The 19,345-nt window shown below is 40.2% G+C and overlaps 2 protein-coding genes across 4 annotated transcripts; one reads left to right on the top strand and one right to left on the bottom strand.

Annotated features, from left to right (window-relative positions):
- The first annotated feature begins 101 nt into the window (after positions 1-101).
- tlk1a (tousled-like kinase 1a) lies at positions 102-12,445 on the top strand. 2 transcript variants are annotated; one of them, XM_088414573.1, is made up of 22 exons: positions 102-412; positions 3,670-3,791; positions 3,874-3,945; positions 4,907-4,945; positions 5,321-5,396; positions 5,475-5,518; positions 5,673-5,768; positions 5,841-5,933; positions 6,031-6,123; positions 6,794-6,904; positions 6,969-7,105; positions 7,276-7,464; positions 7,931-7,997; positions 8,293-8,390; positions 9,349-9,430; positions 9,509-9,600; positions 9,683-9,772; positions 9,873-10,042; positions 10,309-10,444; positions 10,524-10,635; positions 10,710-10,817; positions 11,502-12,445. In XM_088414573.1, the coding sequence occupies exons 2-22, from the start codon at positions 3,675-3,677 to the stop codon at positions 11,670-11,672; spliced, it is 2,193 nt and encodes a 730-aa protein (XP_088270699.1). In that variant the 5' UTR covers positions 102-412; positions 3,670-3,674; the 3' UTR covers positions 11,673-12,445. The 2 variants fall into 2 exon arrangements, with proteins under 2 accessions (XP_088270699.1, XP_088270700.1); XM_088414574.1 differs by lacking the exon at positions 4,907-4,945.
- Positions 12,446-12,784: 339 nt separating this feature from the next.
- LOC148423422 (Golgi reassembly-stacking protein 2-like) lies at positions 12,785-16,997 on the bottom strand. 2 transcript variants are annotated; one of them, XM_088415619.1, is made up of 9 exons: positions 16,717-16,997; positions 15,415-15,495; positions 15,140-15,343; positions 14,468-14,554; positions 14,259-14,389; positions 14,105-14,180; positions 13,947-14,028; positions 13,479-13,541; positions 12,988-13,131 (listed from the first exon to the last, which is right to left on the bottom strand). In XM_088415619.1, the coding sequence occupies exons 1-8, from the start codon at positions 16,777-16,779 to the stop codon at positions 13,486-13,488; spliced, it is 780 nt and encodes a 259-aa protein (XP_088271745.1). In that variant the 5' UTR covers positions 16,780-16,997; the 3' UTR covers positions 12,988-13,131; positions 13,479-13,485. The 2 variants fall into 2 exon arrangements, with proteins under 2 accessions (XP_088271744.1, XP_088271745.1); XM_088415618.1 differs by lacking the exon at positions 13,479-13,541 and having other exon boundaries at positions 12,785-13,131.
- Between the last annotated feature and the right edge of the window lie 2,348 nt (positions 16,998-19,345).

Raw genomic sequence — 19,345 nt, 5'->3', positions numbered from 1 at the left:
GTGTTTGTTGTTTGGATGAAACAAAACAAAAAGCACGAAGTGAATTTTTGCGCACGTTGCGTGACGTCGTCTCCACTTGAGGACCGAGTGAGGTAGCCCACAACACGACACACAACTACACACTATACACGTACCGAGGCGACAAGAGGTTTGTACTAGTAATCAACTTCTAATAATTAGCACCTTTCTCCGGTGGCCTCGCCTCCTAATCGCGACCAGCAATTCCACCGCCGGCGGGCGAGGGAATGTACCGGCCTTCGAGGCGTCAACTCCACGGGAGAAAAGTAGCTTGATGAGTGTCCAAAGTAGTGGAAGTTTGGAGGGGCCGCCATCTTTGGTCCCAGCTCTCCACGTCCTCAACACGGACCGTGTTTTCGGCAACGTACCACGGCGCTGCTGAAGGCCCTTTAAGGTATTGTGGAACGTTTTGGGGTTGATTAATGTGCGTGTTAAACGCTTCGCGGGTTTCGATGTTCGCTAGGCGGAACGGGAAGGAATGTACGGGCGAGACGACGGGAGCGAATACGCCGTTAGCAGAATGTCGGCTCCAAAGTCCATTGAGGCTTTTTGGCTACTAGCTAGCAACACCAAAGCATCGTCTTTTTTCACATTGTGATTATTACGTGTTTCAAACGATTGCACGCATGCCGCCGACGAGTATTAACCGGTAGGAAATGTTGGGATTGTTTTGGATGCACGCAGCCATGTTTTGCATGCGCCTTTTGCACGAGCTAGGCAAGTTAACGAAGGTAAAGGGGGAAAATGTGGGGGACAAAGCAATGTCTGCTGATGGTTCCCGATGTATCTGTCAGCAGTTGGCATGCTTGTGCATAGGTGGACATCCACCATTGTGTGGCGATTGTCGTGTCACATGACGTACATCATCACTCGCACCAAGATGTGCGTTTAACACATTATACATGCGGATAACGCCTGACATTAAATACTCAAATCAACGACTTTAGCCTTACGTGACCTTTTATCAAAGCACTCAACTTGCTGCATCGGATGTCATTGCAACAAAGCCACAAACTGACACCATTTTAAGTTCAAAGTGGACACGTTTGAGCTGTGCATCCTGCGGCTCTTGCACCACTTTGTCTCTAAGAGAGGATTCTGAAAGAAATTGGGGTATGATAATATTTGCTAAAGATGGACAAAGGCCAAACAATAACATTTTTGTGAAACTTGCATGATAGTCTCACATCCAATGTTGCACTTTTTGGAAGTGGTCCATTAAATAATGCCAGAGCTTCTCAGGACTTTCTCAAGTGTCTCTGCCATAAACAGGTGGTCAATGTGCTGAGCAGCATGGAGTCAAAATGACATTCACAGCCATGACTGTAAGGGTTCAACCACTGGTACTCGCAGGGGCTTGAAATATAGATAATTCTCGTACACAGAGGCCTTCAGGGCAAACCTTTATAAAAACACATAGCCGGCTTGTCTTAACGTCGGAAACTTACTGGGTCGAAAGGCATTGGCTTATATTTCTGTCTCACTATGGCTTCAGTCGCACCAAAGAGGCCTTTAGAAAACGTGTCAAAATAGCCTCGCCGTATAAACAGTATTTTAACCCGTTTAGATAATCACCTTTTACGAGAAAACGCGGAGCACTTTTATTGACTTTAGGAGCAGCGATCACCGGTGGTATCAGTTGTAAATCATTGCAACAGCTGTAGTAGCCAGTGAAAAAGTCATGAGTCAGCAAGTTCTTTGGAAATCTTCTTGGTAGAAGTCAATATGCACCCTCCCCCACTTTGTACAAATTGTTTTCTCTTGCCATTGTCTCGTTGAAACGGCAAGAGAGATGGAAAAAAAAGAAGCAAGCTGGCTTATTTGTTTGTTTTCTTAAAATGTACTCTGTAATCGTATTAGTTGTAAGATTTATCCACCTTGGTTGCATCGTCCTAAGGCCAAGTTTGTCGGTTTTTCTTCCCCAAGATGTTTTAGCGGTTGGTGAAAAAGTTTGTTGTCAATGGAAATAGGTTAATTTACAATGCAACTTATGCAACATCAAAAAAGTCCAAACAAACATAGATGACGCTTTAGTCATTCGTATTTCTATATAAGACTGCGGTATTATTATCCCATATGGAAAAAATGACCCTCTCAAAATCCTTAAGCTGTCTGGACGTGCCAATATCCTTTCTACCTAGGCATCTTTATTGTAGCAATGGACCCAGGAATTTAGTAATTAGAGTTCATTGATACTGTGATAACTCTAGTGAGTAGGGTATAAATAGTCTACAATGTGCCAAATTGTATCTTCATCCAAAAGCGATGATCTATTATGCTCAAAGTGAATCGTAGCAGATGGGACTCTTAAAAAGGGGTGTTTACATCATAAGTTTATAGAGCTAACTGAGTTTGTAACATGAAGCATACAGCTGGAGTGGTTTGTCAACTTTGATCACTGTGTGATTCATTGTGTAGTCATGGTAAATCTAAAGACTTGGCAATTGGACTGAAGATGACGCTAGATTGTATATACATTTAAAAAAAAAGCTGGCTGTAATAGGGCTTTACATAATACAAAACAAATGTTTACAATTGGGAAACATACTTAGATCGTGATTGTATATCAGGGGCTTAAAATCATTCGAGTGTCATCCGAGTATGGCCTTCAAACTTTGGCCAAAAATAATCGTTCAAATGTCTGACATTTGCCGAATTTTAACTTTTTGCCATTATGTACTCTAACCATTTGCACTTCTTGTGTATGCGTCACACTGATGCCATTATTTATTACACATACCCCCATACTATGAGTATATTCATAAATATATAATGCAATTTTCAAGCATTGCAAGTAAGTATTGCAAAGAATTGACCTGGATGTCGCTACTTTACACTCAATTTAAAGTAAGTTTTAAAAAAATATAATAAAATACCAAATGCAAGAAACAAATGTTTAAATGACCTCCATTCAACTATTGGTAACACAAACACATACGACAAGAATGAACGTCCTTAAAACTGTATTTAACTGAACAAAAATAGGAGCAATACATCCTGACAGAACATACAATAACAATCACATGCATATATTCTTTATCCTCTGCAAAAAACTGCTGATATTGCATTGTGCATGATATTTGAAAGTCTATTTATCTTGATTTATTTCTATATGTGATTACACAAGAAGTGCGTTTAATTTTTTTCTCATTCTATTGTCTGTCTGTGTACTGTTTTCGGCCCCCATAAATCCATAGGTAACTTAGCTAACATAGGTAACACTGTTTTGTATTGCGTTATATCTATTTTAAGTATATCATCCCTGTTCAGTCTTTTGCAAAGCCACTCTCCAGCTTGATCCGTAGACATAAAATGGTTGCATCATTATCGCAGGTTTACTGAGGCTGCCCTGGGAGCTCGCGCAATAGCCTAATAAGAATTAATTATTTATCCTTGACTTGCTGTTGAAACATTGGCCCTGGACCTCACATGACATTCGTGCTTAGCAGTGTGACTTGTTACAAACACCTTGCAGCGGCAGCGGTAGTAAATTTGGCAATAAAGCGTGCTCGGTGCCGAAGCAATATTATTGCTTTTATTACAGCACTGCGGCCGTCCGCTTTGTGCTCTTGAGTGTGTCCTCCAGGGCTCCAATTAAACAATATTCCCAGCTAACCCAGATGTGCTGTCAATTGTCGCTAATGTTCGCAGGCGCCATGGAGGAGCTGCACAGCCTGGACCCCCGCAGACAGGAGCTGCTGGAGGCTCGTTTTATGGGCGGGGTCAGTGGCAGCACTGGTGGCAGCACTGGTAGTGCAAGCGGAGGAACCAAAGTGAGCCCTCAACTCATTTTCATTCAAATAAAACAATTGCACTCATTTGTGATGATCGAAATTACAACGCTTTTTGTTATAGGGTTTGACCAATAATGAATGTTCAAACCATAGTTTTGGAAGCTTGGGATCTTCAAGCGACAAAGAATCAGAGGTACCTTTTGAATTATTTATTTATTTTATATATATGTTTTTGGCCAATACGTCGCTGTTCTTCCTATGTCATGTTATCCCAAATGTATTTGTGTGCCTATCAACACCACCTTGTCATAATTTGTAGTTCAAAACATTCAAACTTCTTCAACAAGTCAATCAATACTCTCGTAACTTGTGGTCGAATATTGACGCTCTGGAAAAGTATTTTCAATTGTTTAGAGTGCGACTTTCCCAATTGAGCACGGAATTTTCAGCTGATCCAATTCAGAGAAAAGAAAATAGGGTTTTGTTTTTACTTATCACTACAAAGCAACAAAATAACCATGTGCTACACAGACATTGCCAAAAATAATATGTCTATATATAAGCGATTATTCTTTTGTTGTAATCATAAACATTTCCCTGATTAAACCTGTCAAAATGATCTCATTTATAGTTAATCGGTCGTCAAGTTATCAACCACTGCTTTTATAGTTGATTATAATCATGTACAGCAATTGTTTATCTTAAAATTTTCCAATTCTCCTGATTTCAGCCTCTCAGCAGGAATTATTGTCTGATTTTTGTAATCTTCAAGGAAAGCAGACTGATTATCATTTGTGTTTTATCAAAATTAGACATTTGCAAACATCAGCTTTTACTTTGAAAAACAATGAAAAACTGACTAAATCAATAACAGAATCAGTTTCAAAACATTTTGAGTAAAACATCAATCCCTCTCTTGTTTTTTTTCTTCACAAAACAGTATTAAATATCAGTAATTCTTAATAGTTGAAGGGAAAAAAACGAAGATAATTTAAATCCTCCCTTTTTTTCCCCCATCCTCAGTACTTTTTTCAGGCATTCGATCAGAACTTCTATTTACTACCGGTGCTAAAAATGTATTTTAAGTTGCGATGTAGATGGTGCTTCTCTCCGTTCTTTCTTTTGTCTAAAATTATTCTATCTTTAATTTTTAGGGTTCAGATGTGAAAAGAGGTGGTTCACCGGCCTATTCTGTGAGTTTTGCGTCAAAGGGGGCGATAACTTTGCTGTACCGGATGTCAATTTTCATTGCAAAATTACTATATTTTTTGATACTAAAGTTTAACTTCAGTGTAGATTTCCGCCAACTAAGATTGCATAACTGGTGAATTTGCCAGGTAAAGTGTAGGTAATTGCCCAACAGCCCAGCCCAAGTGTTATTATCCAAGAATCCTCGAGTCATAGTCAAAAGAAGAGTAATTTTTCAAAAAGACAAGTCATTGCAAAGCTGCTCACATATGTATCAGTTCAGGTGTGACCGTAGTTCACATGCAGCACTTGTTAAGAAAAATTGCGTCATTGTTTTTTGTTTTTTTTTTGTAAATATGAAACATTATATCTCTCTTCAGACTCCAGAGAAGAAGCAGTCTGAAACGCCCAGAGGCAGAAAAAGGAAACCTGACATTCAGTCCGAGAGTAGCCAAGGCAAGTTTCTTCTTTGTTGTAACTCTTATTGCAAAGTGCAATATGTAAAAATAAGTATGGCTCATTTACTCTCCACAGGAAAAACAACTGTGCGGGGCCCCAAAATAAGTGATTATTTTGATGTAAGTGTTCCATTCCGTTGGGAAGAAATGCTGAGAGAGTTGTTGCCAATCATATTTGTAAACAGAGAGAAGCATAGCAGATCTGCTCCTCTTAAGTGTTGTTAATGATGGCATTTGTTCAGCCTTTGCCCTATTTTTTTTTTTCCCCTTCTAGTTCCACGGAGGGAATGGGTCCAGCCCGGTGAGAGGCCTCCCACCAGTGATTCGTTCCCCTCAGAATTCTCACTCGCACTCCGCTCAGGGAACTGCTGTAAGTTTTGTCCAAAAAATGTCTTTGCCGCGCTTGATTTGGACTTTGTCAACACAAGTGCTATCTCTGCAGTTGCAGGGTAGACAAAATAGCTCCTCTCCTACCAGTCTGTCCTTTGGTGACCACATGGCACATCCGAAACAACTCGCGGTTAAATTTGTTCAGGTGAGGGACTCTTACTGCTCATCGTGCCACTATGTTGTTGTTTTTTTTTTTGTTAATCCACTTGTGTGTAACCCCTTCCACTTTTTATTTTCTTCAGACTGACCTCACAGTGTTGAAGCTGGCTGCCCTTGAAAGCACCAAGAATTTAGACCTTGAGAAGAAGGAGGGGCGAATAGATGATTTGTTACGGGTAGGCAGCCATCTGTTTTGCATATTTGTCTGAATCACTTTGAACACATTGCTATAACGAAACCTTAAAAAGGAAGGCAACCCAAAAGTTTTCTTTAAAATATGTTCTATGCGCACCAACTACTCTAAACATGGCATCCTGATGAATATTGCGTTTGCCGAATTTAAATCAAGCAACAAAATCCACCCGCCCCCCTCAAAATCTCAGAGCGTGGCCATTTTGTCACAGGCTCTCATCACAAAATGACATCAGTCACACGGGGCTTGACAACCAATCAGGGCTCACCTGTTTTTGGAGTTAAATCACTGGTCAAAAGTTTGGACACACCTTCTCATTTGCTGCTATTTCTTTATTTTTATGATATTTTCATTGTAGATTCTCACTCAGGTGATCAAAACTATATAAAACACATGTGGAGTGTGGGTAACAGAAAAAAAAAAAATGACTGAAATTGGTCGTTACCTGAGCTGTGATGTTATTTTCAGTCACGAGCAAGAGGCAAAATGGCTTCCTTCTGATACTAGTTTTTGAGGTTTAATTCATATTCCACAAATGCAATCCGAATGCCGTACTTAGAAAAGCGGGGATGCATAGAACACATTATTGCTGAAGAAATGTTTGGGTTGCCCTGCTCTTTGATTGACAAAACTGAAGTTTTCTCCTTTTGTAGGCCAACTGCGATCTCAGGAGACAGATAGACGAACAACAAAAATTACTTGAAAAATACAAGGAACGCTTGAATAAATGCATCACCATGAGCAAGAAATTGCTCATAGAAAAGGTAACGTGTCAACTTCCATGTCCTAGACAAACACTAGACGCAAGCTTTTGTCACGACTCTGCAGAGCAACCAAGAGAAACAGGCTTGTCGGGAGAAAAGCATGCAGGATCGACTTCGCCTGGGCCACTTTACCACAGTAAGGCACGGAGCATCTTTCACTGAACAGTGGACCGACGGCTACGCCTTCCAGAACCTCGTCAAGTGAGACACTTTAGCACTGTTAACATCTCCTTCCGCAGATATCGTCTTCATTTGTCATTAATATGCTGATAATACTTCAGATTTCTGCTATTCTTAGCATGTCTTTATAAATATCTTTAAAAAACACACACAGTGTAGTGGAATCAAACCAACGCCCATTTCCTTTTCAGACAGCAGGAGTCAATCAATCAACAAAGGGAGGACATCGAGAGGCAGAGAAAACTTCTAGCCAAGAGGAAACCACCTTCGTCCAATAACTCGCAAGCGCCCGCCACAAACTCTGAGCCAAAGCAACGCAAAACCAAGGCGGTGAATGGAGCGGAAAGCGATCCTTTCCTGAAACCTAGCCTACCTCAGCTGTAAGTACACGTGTTGAGGACAGGGCGGTGACATCGACTTCACTTTCACTTCTCTTTTGACGTGTTTGTTATCTATTTTGATAATTTACCAAAAGCTCAAGGATAATATTGTCAACAGTAGTTGCGGTATGATAACAAAGTTCTAAGTACCTGAAACTTAACTATGAAAAAGAAAAAACAAACCAAAACTAAACGGTGCATTTGAAATGCTTAAATTTTCTCAAAAATCAATGGTGCGTCTAATGAAAGGATGTCCAAGTAAGCTAAATAAACTTTCTCATTCACTGTACTGTTTTGTTTCCATACATTTTTTTTTTTTTACTTCACCTCTTGACCTTGAAAAGGGCACATGATACATTTTTGTGTACCACTTGTAAAGCAAAGTGATGTTCAGAGGTCTGGTTGCTTAATCATAGCATCCGTACCGGTCTTTAATTTTCTGCCTTGTTTTTATCTTTTTTGAAAGGCTGACACTAGCTGAGTACCATGAACAGGAGGAGATCTTCAAACTGCGACTTGGACACCTCAAGAAGGTTTGTCAATCTATTTCCATGTCTATAATTCAATAAATTGACTTGCAGGAAGCGGTAAAGCGCCCCAAGTCTGTCAGAATATGTAGCAAATCAATCTCTTTGAAAATTCGCCGAGCTGAATGTAGCTTTGGAGAAGTTTCTATTGTTTGTGTGATGACAAACAAGGCTGTACAAAGCCTTTCATTAATATTCAACGCTGCTCATCAGCCGTGGACACGCGGGGATTTGATGAGCCCCTCTCCTTGTAGTCACTCCTCTGAAGTTTCATGTGTTTGTGCACTTGAATCTTTTATAGGAAGAAGCCGAGATCCAGGCGGAGCTGGAGCGCCTGGAGAGGGTCCGCAACCTTCACATTCGGGAACTGAAGAGATTAAATAATGAAGACAGCTCGCAGTGAGTGAGAATCAATGTCTTTTTGCATGGACACAAGGCTGGTATTCAACATGGCGCTGCTTGCGGAACCAGCAATTCAACTGGCAATATTTATGGAGCAAATCTATCTGGCAGTATCAAAACAAAAATGTAACAGCAGTACGTGAAAATAACTTGGATGCAGTAGGGTAAATGAAAACATAAATAACCTGCAGTGGACAATATGACGACATGCTGGAATTTCCCTAAGCCTTAATAAATGAACCGCCTGGCCTTGATGCACAGTATGGAAAGATATCCAACAAGAAGTTGTCAATGTATTTGTTTCTACAAATTCATGCTTATTTCTCAAATGAAAATTGTGATATATTCAAATTGTACACAGAAAATAATTAGCATTACAAAACAACTAGTAATTTCAGCTGTAAAATGGTTGCATTTCATCTTGCTTCTATTTCCATTAGAATTGGATACTTGAAGTGTGCTCAAGACCCCTGAAACAGCTTGTATTTGAAAAACTTTGTGACATACCACCAACTAAACCAGGAAGAATTCGCAAATAATTATCATGCTGAAACTCGCATGTTGAACGGGACTTCTAAACTGAAAACACAATCGGTTGTGTAATTATGAATTAGACCCGTAGTTCTCAAATGTACTGCTAGGGGTACAAGAAGGTACTTTAGGGGTCCGTGGTATTTTAACAAGATTTTCTGCAGGGATCAGCAAATCTAATTTAATGCATTGTAAGGCACATGCATATTTTTTCTTTTCGAATTAAGAGCAAATTAATTGAAAAATAGAGCTTAGTCTTAAAATGTGCTATTTTTGACAGAGGAGCCAGAAAATCGATGATATCACATGATCAATCTTTTGGAGTTGCTCATTTGAAGCCCCCTCCAATCGCCCCACATCTTGAAAAATGTTGGAGAATGTCTAAAAATAGATCAATTTCTGTTTGCATTTCTTCTATCCGCAGATTTAAAGATCACCCCACGTTGAATGAGCGATACCTGCTCTTGCACCTTCTCGGGAGAGGGGGATTTAGTGAAGTTTACAAGGCAAGCCATTCAATTTATAGAAGGAAATGTCTGTTTGTGACCTAAAAACAAAAAATAACAGCCTTCCTTGTCGTGCAGGCCTTTGACTTAATCGAGCAAAGATATGCCGCAGTCAAAATCCACCAACTCAACAAAAACTGGAGGGAGGAGAAAAAGGAGAACTACCACAAGTATGTAGGCTCACGCTGGAATTCACATCACCTTCAAGATGAAATATTTTGGATCTTCCGAGGCCCGCTTTCTTCTCCACAGGCATGCGTGTCGAGAGTACAGAATACACAAGGAGTTGGACCATCCCAGAATCGTGAAACTTTATGACTACTTTTCACTGGATACGGACACGTTAGTCACCTCGGGAATTCCGAATTCTGCTTCTGAAGCGGGGCAATTTGTGGGCTTTGCGGTTGCACCTGGCCTCTTTAGACGCCGTCTCGTCTGACAGGTTTTGCACTGTTATGGAGTACTGCGACGGCAACGACTTGGATTTCTACTTGAAGCAGCACAAGCTCATGTCGGAGAAGGAAGCGCGCTCCATCGTCATGCAGATTGTCAACGCGCTCAAATATCTGAATGACATCAAACCCCCCATCATCCATTACGACCTTAAGCCAGGTAAAGGTTGTCATGGAAACAAAGTATAATCTTAACTCACTTAAGCGATTGTCCTTAGCATCATTGCACTAGGGATTAGCATTTGGTTGTGGTTGATGAGCATTTATCTCTGGCCACCATTGCAACACTGCGTGGGTCCCCAATAACATCTCGCAGAGCTTGGAGGCGGATGTTTGCAGTTAAATTACCCAACATGGTCTACTTTTTTTTTTTTTTTTGTCTTAGCCCTAAAATTGACATCCTTTTTTTTTTTTTTCAATTTAAAGGTAACATCTTGTTAGTGGACGGGACAGCCTGTGGTGAAATTAAAATCACTGACTTTGGTTTATCCAAAATCATGGACGATGACAACTACGGTGTGGATGGCATGGACCTGACGTCTCAGGGTGCAGGAACATATTGGTGAGAAGACAACTCCAATGTTAACTCTAAGAGTAGTAAGTATACACCAGCACTATTTTTTTTTTCCATCATATGTTAGGTACTTGCCCCCTGAATGTTTTGTGGTGGGAAAAGAGCCCCCAAAGATCTCCAACAAAGTGGACGTGTGGTCTGTGGGTGTCATCTTTTTCCAGTGTCTTTACGGAAGAAAGGTGAAGAGCAAAATGGATTTTTTTTTTAAATGTTTTGAAGTGTTACCTGATAAAGAATTGTTCCTCCTTTTCAGCCATTTGGCCACAATCAGTCACAACAGGACATCCTCCAGGAGAACACCATACTCAAAGCTACTGACGTACAATTCCCCGTGAAGCCAGTTTCCAGTAATGAAGCTAAGGTTTGTTAGCTAGTCAACAAACATTATGTAGTTTTACTTGCACAAGGTTTAGGTGGAAATCAATGGCAACATCACATGACCAAACCGAGAGCCGTAATTGGTTGTTTCCTAAACCTTGAGCAACTGTGAAGTAATTTTCAATCTACAGTGTCAAAAAGGTTGCCTCCACAGACTGATAAAATGGGTCGCTTTTGCTGTTCTTTATATTCTACCATTTAAATATTAATCAGCGAACATATTTCAGAGAAATGTTTGATGTTGACTTTCCCTTTTTACGGCTTGCCAATTTTGCCTTAAGTTATCTTGTCTATACTTGAGACCAAATATGAACTTTTTTACTGCTAATAATCGCTAGATAACTATCTTTTTAATTTTTATTTCGCGTAAATTGGATAGAATATTTACTGCAGAGCAGTCAAATCATGAAGACCAAGATTTTTTTGGTCAAGTCATCTCAACAAATCATTTGCTAAACGGTTCATGAATTCGATTCCAGAATTCTTGTCAATTACCCTCATTCAGAATGATGAAATAAGTCATGAATGTAAGTCAATGAGTTCTTCGTTGAGCGGTTACAGCTTTTAACTCCAAAGCCAGTCATCCATCTATTACGGATATGAAAACATAAATGTCATAACATAGCCGTGCTCTACAAAGCCAGCGTCCGCCATCTTCTCTTTTCAGGCCTTTATAAGGCGCTGCCTGGCGTACAGGAAGGAGGACCGGATCGGCGTTCACCAGATGGGAAGCGACCCCTACCTGCTCCCCCACATACGGAGGTCCAGCTCTTCCGGCAGTCTCCAGATGAACGCGGCCGGCTCAGGACCGGCCTCCTCCAGCATCATCTCATACTGACTGCCTGATTCTGTGACGCAGCTTGAGTAAGCGCGTGGCGGCCAGCGAGCAACAGGAGGGACGGACAGTAAAGGAATGGTTTTTGTTTTGTTTTTTTTTTAAACGAGTAAAGGACATGGGCTGATCAGCCTCTTTGAGGAGACGACAAAAGCACTGAAACAGACTCCGTACCTTGAAGAAAATGTGAGTGGATTTACAATACCGTTGAAATGTTGCGGATCGGTAGAGCCGAAGGGAGACCGGGCACCTCGCCGTGGTCACGACAGCGCCGGGATAAATGTTTGAGCTGCTCGAAAAGAATTGACTTTATGGAGGACGCTGGCCTAGTAGAATCGCTGTTGATTTGGTTTCATGTTCCGTTCTCACGTTAGGCTTTAATTTGATGTTTGTTAGCCATGAGAATGTACTGCGTAGCGTACGAGCGGCATCTAGTATCAACGTAGGCCGGGGAAGCCTTCACTACTTCCGTTTCATGCCCAAAGTAACCAAATGTAGAATTGTGGCATAAAACCCTATGCAGGAATATTAATACAGATAACTTGGAAAAGTATATTCTGTACAGTTTGTCTTTGAATTTCCAAACGCAGCAGTAACATGTACAAAGCGTCGATGTCCACTTGTAAAGGCCTTTTCTGGTGGATTAATTTTGCTGCTTTTGTTGCTCTTATTTTTTCAAGGGCTGTATATTTCACTTCGGGTACAAATTGTATAGTTCCGCTAAGAGTGAATAATAAATGAATGGAATTGTCCCCTCCCCCCCTAAGTGAACTGCATTGAGTACGTGGAGCGTCTTTATTTCTGTTTCATTCGCGCATCTCTAGTTATTACTTTTTATGCGCACTGACACCTTAATTGTCCTTGCGTGTGTGAATGGTTTGGCTCAGTGTGCCCTGCAATTGGCTGGCTACCAGTTGAAGGTGTCCCCCGCCTTCTGCCCGAAGTCGGCTGGGATAGGCACCAGCAAGCTTGCCACCCTTGTGCGGATAATTTGCTCTAGAAAATGGACTGACAAGCCGAATCCAACTCACACACTTCAGTGATGGCAAAGATATGTATACAGTAGTATAGTGACACCTTGTGGCATTGGGGATTACTACAATTAAGAAAAAAAATGGATGCACAGCATTTAATGCAGACAAATCATTTTACAATGGTGTTTACAAAATCCGGAGTGTGTTTGTGTGTATATACAGCAAATCCACAAAACACCTAAAATTCCTGAGAGCACTAATAGAACCTGCGCCTTAAACACTTTGAGAGGATGGGCACAAAGATTGGCCCACAGGCACTGCGATATGTACTGAGTCATTGCTGAAGACGGATGACGTTTGGCTTGGCGGACAATTGATTTGCACCACAGTAGTGTGGGATGTTTCCTCCCGGTCGATGGCGGATTTTGATTGTTCCGACGAAGACGACATGGAAGCGGCGTCCGTGGCCGACTGCGTTAAAGGAGGCTCTGGGTGCACACAAAACATGAGGTCAAGCTCGATTGTGAATCTCCTCCTGCGACCCAGACTATTGTGTCCATTTTGTTTCAGCAAGATAGCAGTTAATTTCATCCCATTCACACCCGTCATCTGGAAAGTCCAGGAAGTTCCTCTAATAGAGCACATTTGGACACAGTAGGATAGATCCAATCAGCCAAAAGATTTTGACCAAAACCACAATTCCACTGCGGTGGACATAAAGGAAGAGGCAAGGTCTTGGAGAATTAGTGAGTTGTCACTTTTGTCGTTTATAGCGTAACTACGACATCTACAGGCCTTACGCATAATTGCAACTTTGATGGACTTCATCACTAACCTGCTAATTAGAAGTTCTCATTGCACTGCATTGTTTTGTCTTTAATTTGATGATAGCTTTCACCTGAGAGACAAATAGCCGTGAGACACATTTTTAACCCCTGTCCAGTATTCTTACCATATTTCGTTCATTTTTTCCCCCTACATCATTCTCGTATTTTTAGCCAACGGATGGCACACTCCTAGCAGTGCGATAACCCTAAATGCTTGTGCCATGTTGAAATTTGACATGTTGTAACGATGAAATTTCAGCTCCATAGAGTTTTTTCAATGCGTTCCCTTTCATGTGAAATGCCTTTGATGTAAATATCAAAGGATTGGACAAAATACCACATCAGGGTAAAAGAATAGCGACTACTACCAATTTGTTGCTTTTTAAGTGAGTCGTAAATCACAGCTTTGGTCTCGCGCTGGCTTGTATCTTGAAAAACAGTTTAAAGAATGTATTTTGCAAGAGGTTTCGGCGTACCTGCATGGAGGACAGAAGACTCTTTTTCCTGGTGCGAAAGACAAACGGGCGCAGTTGGAACGACCGCAAGAAGTTCCTCCTCCTAATCAAAAACGAGTCCGTCTCAGTGACTGCATTTTGAAAAGCTCACAAGAACCCCTTGGGAATTCTTGATTTACCTCTGAGAAATGGACATTAGGTGGAGACGGGGTGGGCACCTTGTGCAGGTAACCCCTGCCAATCTCACAGCCTAGTCTGAAGACACAAACAATTTGAGTTTGTTATTTGGAGCCTCTTCCATATTGAGGACGGTTTCCATGGCGACTGGCGTACATGCCCACTCCCCCCGACTTGAAACGTGGTGTGACGGACACTTCGCGGCACTCCAAGGCCTCTGAGTTGTAGACGTAAAGTGTGAGCGTCTCTTTTTTGGAAGACAACAGGAGGTCGTCCAAACTGTTTTCCTGCGTGGAGAAGATGCACAAGAGCGGGTCAAGCTCTCGCAATGGTGACGACATCCATACTAGGAGCAAATAGGCTACCGTGTACGAAGAAGTCTCAGCTCCTATAATGTAGTCAGTGTAGGGTTGGAGGCCAGCCTCGGCTGCGGGGGAGTTTGGCGCCACCTCCTGGACAATCACGTCACAACAAAAGCCAAGTGCAAAGCGCAAAAATGAAGCATAACATAATAAAAACAAACATAAAAACACGCATTACAAAAGATAAATCAAGTCAAACAATCACACACACACATATATATATATATATATATATATATATATATATATATATATATATATAAATTTCATTAGGACAAGAATTAGTATGAAAACTAATACAATTGTTCATTGGGGTAATTTTCAGGCACTTTTTTGATGTCAAAACATTTTGTTTTTCTTCTTTCAAAGGGCTGATTCTAATTGAATTAAGTAATTGATCCACTTTTGGTAATTAAGTCCCAAAGTTATTTTAGTTAAATACGGGTAGGTACTACAACTATTCCAGGTACTAGAGCTACATAAAGTAACTGATTAATAAATCAATGTTTAAAACTTGAAAAAAACTGTGGGAAAAAAAAACATAAAAATATGTCTTCAGGATTGAATGAGTTAAAGCAGCCTGGAGCTAATACATATTGTGTAATCCTCCAGTAATGTAATTCACAATTTATCATACAGAAGCATGAGAATTCCCAGCATTTTTTTTATACACACCAAGACATGCCAAACGTGCTCCTGAGCTCCTTTATATTTGGAGAAGCGGATGGTGATTCCCAGCAGCCCCCTGCCGCCCCACGCGCCGCTTGGTATGACCTCCGTCTCCCTCACGTCCTGCGTCCGGCAACTGTACAACAGCAATTTAGTGGGTTTGTCCAAGTTCCTCGCAAGCACCTCCTGGAGGGTGTCATCGTCTCTGCTCTGTCGAATAACATACGTGCAATTCGTATGATGTGGCGCCACCCCTTTTGAACCATCCGCTTTTGACTTACTAGTTTAGTGTCTTGAACTGCGACGATGAAATCAAAAAATGGCTCGAGTCCTGCAAAATAACCTGGAGAATTCTTCGTAACCTGAAAAAAAAAAGATTGATTTTTCCCAATCAATTGGATGCATTTATTTACAGCGCAGCTTAGATGGAGATTTTTCGATTGTCACATTTCAGTCATCAGATTGAGTATGGCCAGTAGTAATCGATTGGATTTGAATGAATAAAGTGTTGATTTAATAAGTATTTAACAGTTTTTTTTTAATTAAAGACCTGCAAAAATGAGAAAATTATTTTAGCGGGAGTGAAGCTTCATGAAGCACTTGTGAAAAATTTTCACTTGTGAAATTAATTTTTTTTTTTTTTTACTGTGTTTATTTTTCAACCAAGAGCCCTATCTGGAGGCCAAAAAATGCTCCATGAAACTTAATTTCCCCATCATTAGTACATACGTTTAAATCTGACAATCGTTACAATTTTAAAGAGAACAACAACAAAACATGGAATCGAATAGATAGGAATTATCTTCCTAAATTTCGATTTATTAGAACTGAATGAACTTCCTTCAGAATATATACTCTTCTTATTCTTATCAACTTGAAACGCCAACCAAATTTAAAGCTTAAAAATAGTACCTTGTCCTTTTTAAAAAAAAAAAAAAAAAACTTCAAATAACAATCCCATGCTTCTTTTGTACGCTACATTTACATTTCAAACTACTCCTCCATGGATGACGTCAGCCCTTTACAGCTTCCTCTAGCGAAATTTAAATCATTAACATCTTAGATACATATACAGTATATATATTTTCTTTGGTTTTATAGAATGTTTTGAAATGTCAAGACGCTCTTAATTATTTCAGTGCGCAACTGTTTAAAGTAGACTGACTATACAGCATTTTCAAATTTCAAGTTAAAATGTAAAATATAAAATATAATATAGTCCTGTCTTTACAAGTCGACGTGTTCCAGTCCCATTCTGTCAAGTCGCCACACCGGTTATTCTTGAAGCATTTTGTTCACAACGACTTTAAATCAGGGCACTCCCGAAGAGCCCTTCACTGACATTAACTTTAAACAAAATACTGTGCAAAACCCACAACAACACTGAAATAAAAGATTATTTCTGAATTGGAAGGTTAAAAAGCAGTTATTAGACGCCAAGAGAGCGAGAAGTCGTAAATCCGAGGATCATTGAACGCGGCACGACGCTCGGTCTACACAAATAAAAACTTTTGCTTGTCATGAAAATCAAATCGAACCAACCAAAAAAAAAAAACTGTTAAACTGTTGATTTAGGAACTTACTTTGAGAACGTGGTAGCCCTCGCCTTTTTCCTCTGGTTCATGAAAACTTAGAAATCCCCCCATTGTTCACTTTGCCCTGACGATTTGCACCTCAATGAACGCGTATGGTTCCTGGTTGCACTTCCGCCACGCGGATGACCTCCCTCAAGGCACAAGGGAGCGCTCCCCTTCTTTGCTCTGTCGTTGTTTGACGCATGATGCAAATCTACGCAAAGGGGAGCTGCAGAAAATGTTGCTCGTATCCATTCGTATTCACGTGTATTGCGATTAATTGCGCTAATAAGCACAACAATTACTCATGCGGCGCCGCCCCCTGCACGCACGCACGCACGCACGCGCCCACCGGAAATAGGAGTGAACGTTTGGCGCGCCGGTCTTTTACTCATTATTAATACGGTGACAAATTAAGATGCATTTCAAACGTTTTGTTGATCACAAAAAGTTCCATTCATTTCAGTTGGGAAAATGAAACTTAACCTCCAATCCTAACCTGTTTGAAACCCACATTTTGGAACCTTTACCCAAATCCGAAATCCTAGTTTGAAACCCTACTTTAAAACCTTAACCCTAATTTAAAATCCAAATTGACACCATAAACTGACAGCCTAACCCTATCAAAACACTATTTTAGAACCCTAATCCTAGTTTGAAACCCTACTCTGAAATCCTAACATTAGTTTGAAACCCTTGAAATAATTTAAAACCCTAACCTTAGTTTTGAATCCTACCATAACCCTCGTTTGAAAACACACTTTCAAACCTCAGTTCTAATTTCAAACCCTACCCTATCTTAAAAGTACTTGTACTGTTTTTTTTTGTTTTGCTTTTTCTTTTCTGATTATAATTATTCTTTGTAGGATCCTAAACATAACTTGTCTTCCCCTAAAAGTAACCATATTATTTTTCATTCGTAATTTTCCCTAAACATAACCAATTTCTTTTGATCATCTTTCACTTTGCTACTTTCTATACTTTAATTCTAATTTTAAATTTAATTGGGAGATTGTAGTGGCTGATCCAAGTAACTTTGGCGACCCCTTCTGGAATATTATGATTAAACACATTTGTCGTCATCATTTCAACTACTGTACGTCGTGCCACATTTGTTTTGTGATGAAATCGAAAAATGCAAGCCTTACCTTCCTCGTGTCATCATTCAAGCAGCAAGTGAGAGTTGTGTTTCTCTTTCAACAAGTCAATGAATAAAGCCCGACTCCCAGCAGAAGCTTGCTGACGCATGAGAAATTTGTAATTGTGCTCTAAAAAGCTTGCTCAAATTTATGGACCAGTCGTGGAGAAGTTGAAACTCGGGCAAAAAGTGCCCAATAAGGAAAGGCGACGGAGACGTGGACTTCCCTCGTCACTTTCTCAAACACCAAACCACTTGCCGAAATTATTCCGTGTTTTTATATTGTGACTTCGTAACTCCTTTCAAAATAAAAGCTTCCCCACGTCTGCTCACTCAAATTTCTAAAGAAGAGATTTATATCGTTTGTTCCCCTAAGTTTAATGAAGCGCTTGAGATTTTTTTTACTCCTCTAGATGGTGCTCTTGGTTTTAAAATAAAGACTTTAAAATAAAGTGAAGTTGAAACATATTCCAGGACAAAAATATCACAAGTGCTTCATGAAGCTTCGTTTGTCCATCCTTTTTTTTTTGACTGATTAGAAGTCATTATAAACACAGTCTTTTAAAACATGCCTTACTTTTTTTCTATACATGGTATTTTTTTTCTTGCATGTTTAAACACCTTACTGAACATTTTTTTTCCTGAACAAAAGTCCCTCACTATGCATGGAACAAGAAAAAGCCTTTCCTTGGCGATGAAAAAAACTTGCTATCCATGGTCTTTAAAAAAAAAAATCTACTATATATATATATATATATATATATATATATATATATATATATATATATATATATATATATATATATATATATATATATATGTATATATATAAAAGAAACACCTTTCTACAAGGGACTGAAAGTTTTTCTGAGTGACTTCAATTGATCGGTGCCGGAAACAATCAGAAATAAATCAAGCAATTTTTCCTTCCTTTTGCTAAGAGTTGATTCCCGGGCTGCTGCTGCTGCAGTCTGGCGCAGGAGCAGACGAGTGTTTCACGGTCCGCCGTTCAGCAGACATCACTTTCGCCGAAGCATAATGCAAACTCCCACGCCGTCTTCCTTTTATTTGACTTGCTTGAGCAAACCGATTAATTGAGAATTGTACATCGTTAACTTGATACTTTGGCTTCCGATGAACCTCCTTCCATCCAGCGCTGCTGACCATAACTTCAAAACGACGCACATTCAAAATAGACCATAAGCGCTTTAGTGCTTATTTGACACATTTCCAGACATAAAGCAAAACTTCTTTTTGCGTGCTGCTGCGTAAGTACACAAAGCGGTTGAGGACAGCAGCCTGGTAACGATCGCGGCATTCGAGCGTGAAACAAAGCGTTGTCTGGAGGAGGGAGCTCGGGAGCTCGGCACAGGCAACCACAGTCCATCTAACGCTCCACTGTCCAAAAATAAAATGCAGCCAGGCACAGCCACCGAATAGGCTCCCTCGAAGAAAGAAGAAGAAGAAAAAAAAAAAAAACAGCCCAACGCAGTTTATGAG

This window comes from Hippichthys cyanospilos, chromosome 5 (assembly GCF_059441005.1).
Source record: "Hippichthys cyanospilos isolate Australia breed blue-spotted pipefish chromosome 5, RoL_Hcya_1.0, whole genome shotgun sequence".
In the NCBI taxonomy this organism is placed as follows: Eukaryota; Metazoa; Chordata; class Actinopteri; order Syngnathiformes; family Syngnathidae; genus Hippichthys; species Hippichthys cyanospilos.
This window is presented reverse-complemented; position numbering and strand designations above follow the sequence as displayed.